At 57.5% G+C, this 4,616-nt stretch overlaps 1 protein-coding gene and 1 pseudogene across 1 annotated transcript; both read left to right on the top strand.

The window, feature by feature from the left end:
- Positions 1-77: 77 nt before the first annotated feature.
- On the top strand, positions 78-3,040 carry LOC149810600 (uncharacterized). Its single transcript, XM_089994174.1, has 2 exons — positions 78-2,566; positions 2,611-3,040. The coding sequence occupies exons 1-2, from the start codon at positions 78-80 to the stop codon at positions 3,038-3,040; spliced, it is 2,919 nt and encodes a 972-aa protein (XP_089850300.1).
- A 483-nt stretch (positions 3,041-3,523) lies between these two features.
- Positions 3,524-4,024, top strand: LOC149810599 (secreted RxLR effector protein 161 pseudogene; annotated as a pseudogene).
- The last annotated feature ends 592 nt before the right edge of the window (positions 4,025-4,616 follow it).

Raw genomic sequence — 4,616 nt, 5'->3', positions numbered from 1 at the left:
ACTTGACGCATGCCCCTGCTGCACAGCCCGTTCCAGCAGACCAGGAAGGTGACGAGACTGCACAAGCTTACATCGTTATGAATGTTGATGATGCTGCAGCACGTGTTATCGATAATGCGCCCTCTGCCTTTGCCATGTGGACTCTCCTGGAACAGCGCCATCAGGACTATCTGCGCCCGCAGCAGGTGCAAATACAGGAGCAACTTTTTGCACTTCGACAGCGCGACGACGAAAGTGCTGACGCTTATGTTGATCGCGCCCTTGAGCTGAATGAGCAGCTCATTTCGATTGAGGCTGGAGTGCCTGTGGCCACTCTGGTGAACCAGCTCATCAGGGGTCTGTGTGCACGCTTCGATGCGGGCCGCCCTCACCTGCGTCTCAATGCGCACACCTATACTGCTGACACCCTGCGACTAGCTCTCTATGCTCTGGAGAGTGACCAGGCTGCCCCTGCACGCCCTGCGAGGGCGCTGGCGGCTGAGAGAGCGGGGCGTCGTGGGAACCGCCGCGACAGGAGCACCTCCCCTGTCCGCCACCAGAGGGATCGCAACCCAGAAGCCTCCACATCCACTCCAGAAAGCCGCACATGCCAATTCTGCGGGCACGTGGGGCATATCGCTTCGTTCTGCGCCGTCAAGCTAATGGAGCAACACCCCCAGCCTGGAACGTTTGCCCCTGGCTACCCCAGAGCCCGACAAGGCATGTACTCATCCTCCCGTGTCTTGAGCAGCAGTGAATGGGTCTTGGATAGCGGGGCAACTGACAGCATGACTCGCGAGAGGCATAGCCTGACAAATTATGTCAGATTTTCGGAACCGACACCTGTTAATTTCGGGAATGGGACGTGTGAGCGTGCTCTTGGAAAAGGGCAAGTGCAGCTTAAAACCACTCATGGAATGCTGCACCTGCGTGATGTCTTGTATGTGCCCTCGCTTGTTTCAAATCTGCTGTCGGTCCATGCGCTCACAGCCACTGGCCATTCCCTTGGAATTGACGAACATTCGTCAGTCTTCGAGGTTGCACGGGGAGGGGAGCTTGTTGCCACGGCCACTGTACGCGATAACATGTATCTCCTGGATGTGCCTCGTCTGCAAGCGGCATCAGTGGCAGTCCGTGAGTCTGTGGCCATGCGTTGGCACCGTAAGTTAGGGCACACGGGCCTGGGTACTCTCGCGGACATGCAGCGAAAGGGCATGCTGGGTGATTGCCCAGTTACTCCCGTGGAATTTCTTTCGGCCCGTGATACTGAGTCATGTACCCCCTGTCTTGACGGAAAGATGCACCGGTCTGTCCATCCTATCCTGAGCGAGAAGACACCCCACGTCAACTTCAGGGTGCACTCAGATCTCATGGTCCTGCTTAACTCCCCCACTATCTCCAAGGAACGTTATGTTCTGACTGTCCTGGAAGAGTTCTCGGGCTTCTCGCTAGTACGCTTGCTGCATTCTAAGGACCAGGTGCATGCTGCCTTGCCTAGCATGCTCCGAGAGCTGGCCACTCAGGGCGGGCAGCCCATCAAGCGCATTCGCACGGATCAGGGTCGGGAGTATGTTACTGGGGCCCTAGTGGCAGAATTTGGGAAGCTAGGCATCTGGCACGAGGAGACTGCAGGGTATACCCCTGAACAAAACGGCATGGCTGAACGTCTAAATCGCACCCTGATCGAGAGAGCTCGAACCATGCTGAGTGAGTCTGGCCTGCCTACCTCCCTGTGGGGGTATGCGATACTGCATGCCAACCATATTCGCAACTGTGTGCTCTACTCTCCCACCAAACGTGTGCCGTACCATGCGTTCACAGGCATTGCCGCTTCTGTTTCTCAGTTTCACCCATGGGGGTGCGACGTCCGTGTGCACGTGCCAGATAGCAAGCGCACGAAGCTGTCCCCCAAAAGCATGGCTGGCAAGTACCTCGGCGTGGCTGGGGTGCTGAATTCCAGGAACAACTGTGCGCTGGTCGAGGGACGTGTACTAACGACGTGTGATTTTCACATTCAGGATAGTGCCCCCCCTGTCCCCTCGGCCCGGCTGGCGTGCGTGCCCTGGGTGTGGAAGAGGGGCAGGCTTCGATTGATTTACTCCCGTCCCCCTCGGAGGCCGCGGATCCTCAGCCTGACGGCTCCCTCCTACTCTCGTCCGCGCCTCCGACGGCTTCTGCCGATACCACCCAAGGCCCGCCGCAGTTCGTGGAGTCACCCTTCCCCTCACTTGGCCCGGCATGCGTGCCGGCGGGGGGCGCTATCATGGCGGATAGTGCCATCACGGGGCATCTGGAGCAGCTCGAGGGGGGGGGAAGAGGCCGTTGGCCCCCTCGCGACTCCGGACGCCCCTGGCCCTGTCCTCGACGAGCCTGCGGATGCGGTGCATGGGGTCGCTGACGAGGAAGGTGACGAGATGGATGCTCCTGAGGTGCTTCTGCCTGCCCCTGTCGACTCCTTGCCTCAGTCGCACCCTGACAGCCGTGCGGCACACCCACGTGTGCGCAGGCCCCCGCAACTCTACAATCTCTCGTCCTACGCTGCACGATCCGAACTGTCGCATGATCAGTCACAGCTCGAGACTGTCACGTCAGTTAAGCGCTCTGTGACGTTTTCCCCCTCGCAACCCACAGTGTTCGCATACACCTCCCGGTCACGACCAGCCCGCACCGGGGGATCGATTTCTCGACTTTTCCTACCGTCATGTCCCATGGTCGCAACATGGTTGACCTCTCCGAGCTCCCTGAAGGTGTGAAGCCGGAAGACCTGATACCTCAGTCTATGGAGGCTGCCCTAAGTCCAGATAATCGCTATAGGGAGGGCTGGTGGGCAGCCATGCAGGAGGAGAATAAATCGCTGTGGGATCACAAGTGCTTCTCCTACACCAGAGCTCCCCCAGGTGCTCATACGGTGGGCAGCAAGTGGGTGTATGACGTGAAGCGACCGGGACCAGGGGATACACAGGTCCGCCTCAAGGCGAGGCTCGTGGCGCAGGGTTTCTCGCAGCGACCAGGATCGACTACGATGAGCTGTTCGCTCCGGTGGCAAGCCACACCACCGTGAGGGCTTTCCTCTCGTTGGCCAACTATCACGATTTGGAGATCAGCAAATTGATGTGAAGACCGCCTTCCTGTATGGGGAGCTCCCCACTGGGCAGGCTCTGTACATGAAACCGGTCCCAGGTTTCCCCTGCCCAACTGGACAGGTGTGTCGTCTCCACAAAACTCTGTACGGCCTAAAGCAGGCTCCTCGCGCATGGTACCAACGCTTGAAGGACGAGCTCATGGCCAGGGCTTCACGCCTTCTGATTCTGACCCCGCCCTCTTCGTCAAACTTGACAAGGAAGGCAAGGTGCGGGCCCTCATCTACGTAGACGACTGCCTCATCGCGGGGAAGACCCGCAAGCATGTGCAGGAAGTCATCGACATGCTCGGTGGGATCTTTGACATCACCCTGGGTGAGCCTAAGGATTTCCTAGGACTCAACATCGTGAGAGACAGGGCACGGGGAACTTTGGCCATCCATTAGAAACCCTATGTGGAAAAGATGCTGCGAAAGTATGGATTCAGCACTTGTCATCCCAGCAGCACTCCGGCTATCTGCAAGGTCTCGACTGCTATAGCAGATGAGCCCACCACCCTTCCCCACCAGCAGGTAGAGCTGTACCCTGCAATGGTGGGCTCTCTTATGCACCTGGCCAATGGCACCCGTCCAGATATCGCACATGCTGTGAACTCTCTAGCTCGCCATCTGCGAGCCCCCCTGCCTTGCCACTGGAATGCAGCTGTCAGGGTTTTCAAGTACCTGGCAGGGACTAAGGACATGGGACTGGTCTACTCCCGGCATGCCTCAGGGGAGCTGGTGGGGTACACCGACTCCGACTACGCAGGGGATGTCACCAGCAGGAGATCAACGACTGGCTACGTCTTCCTCCTGCATGGAGCTGCCATATCCTGGCAATCCCGACTACAACCGACTGTGGCCTTGAGCACCACAGAGGCAGAATACATGGCTGCAGGTGCAGGAGGAGAGAGGCCCTCTTCTTGAGGAAACTCCTCCCGATTCTCGACTACGAGCTCAAGGGCCCCATCCGGCTGAAGGGGACAATCAAGCTGCTCTCTGCCTCATCAAGAATCCTATGGTCTCAGCGAGAAGCAAACACATTGATGTCCTGCATCATTTTGTCCAGGAGAGAAGTGAGCGAGGCCAACTCTTGTACAGCTATGTGGATACTGACCATAATTGGGCAGATCAACTTACTAAGCCACTGGCTCACGATCGGCTGACAGCATGTGTTGCTGGCATGGGTTTGCAGCGCTTGAATCTGCCCTAAGCCCCATTGCCTCCTGCTCTCTTGGTGACTAGCCCACCACATTTGTGCTAGTAGTCCTTGCTTATGTGTGCTTTACCCTTGCTGATTATGTGCATCAATAAGATCACCCCCTGAAGAGGAGTACGGGGAGCATCCTGTTTCACATTGTCTCACTTGATCCCTTCAAGGATTCCTGGCTATGCATCTGTCCCTCCGAAACATTTGTTAAAGTACGAGGTCACGAAATAGTCCTTGCATAAGCCTCTACCTGAGTTCCCAATCCGGGGAGTTTGTTCAGGCTGGCTTGGGAGCTATACCCACTCACGA

This window comes from Nuphar pumila, unplaced genomic scaffold, assembly GCF_984573655.1.
Source record: "Nuphar pumila unplaced genomic scaffold, dmNupPumi1.hap1.1 HAP1_SCAFFOLD_269, whole genome shotgun sequence".
NCBI lineage: Eukaryota > Viridiplantae > Streptophyta > Magnoliopsida > Nymphaeales > Nymphaeaceae > Nuphar > Nuphar pumila.
Note: the sequence above shows the minus strand (reverse complement) of the source record. Positions and strands in the feature narration are given on the sequence as shown.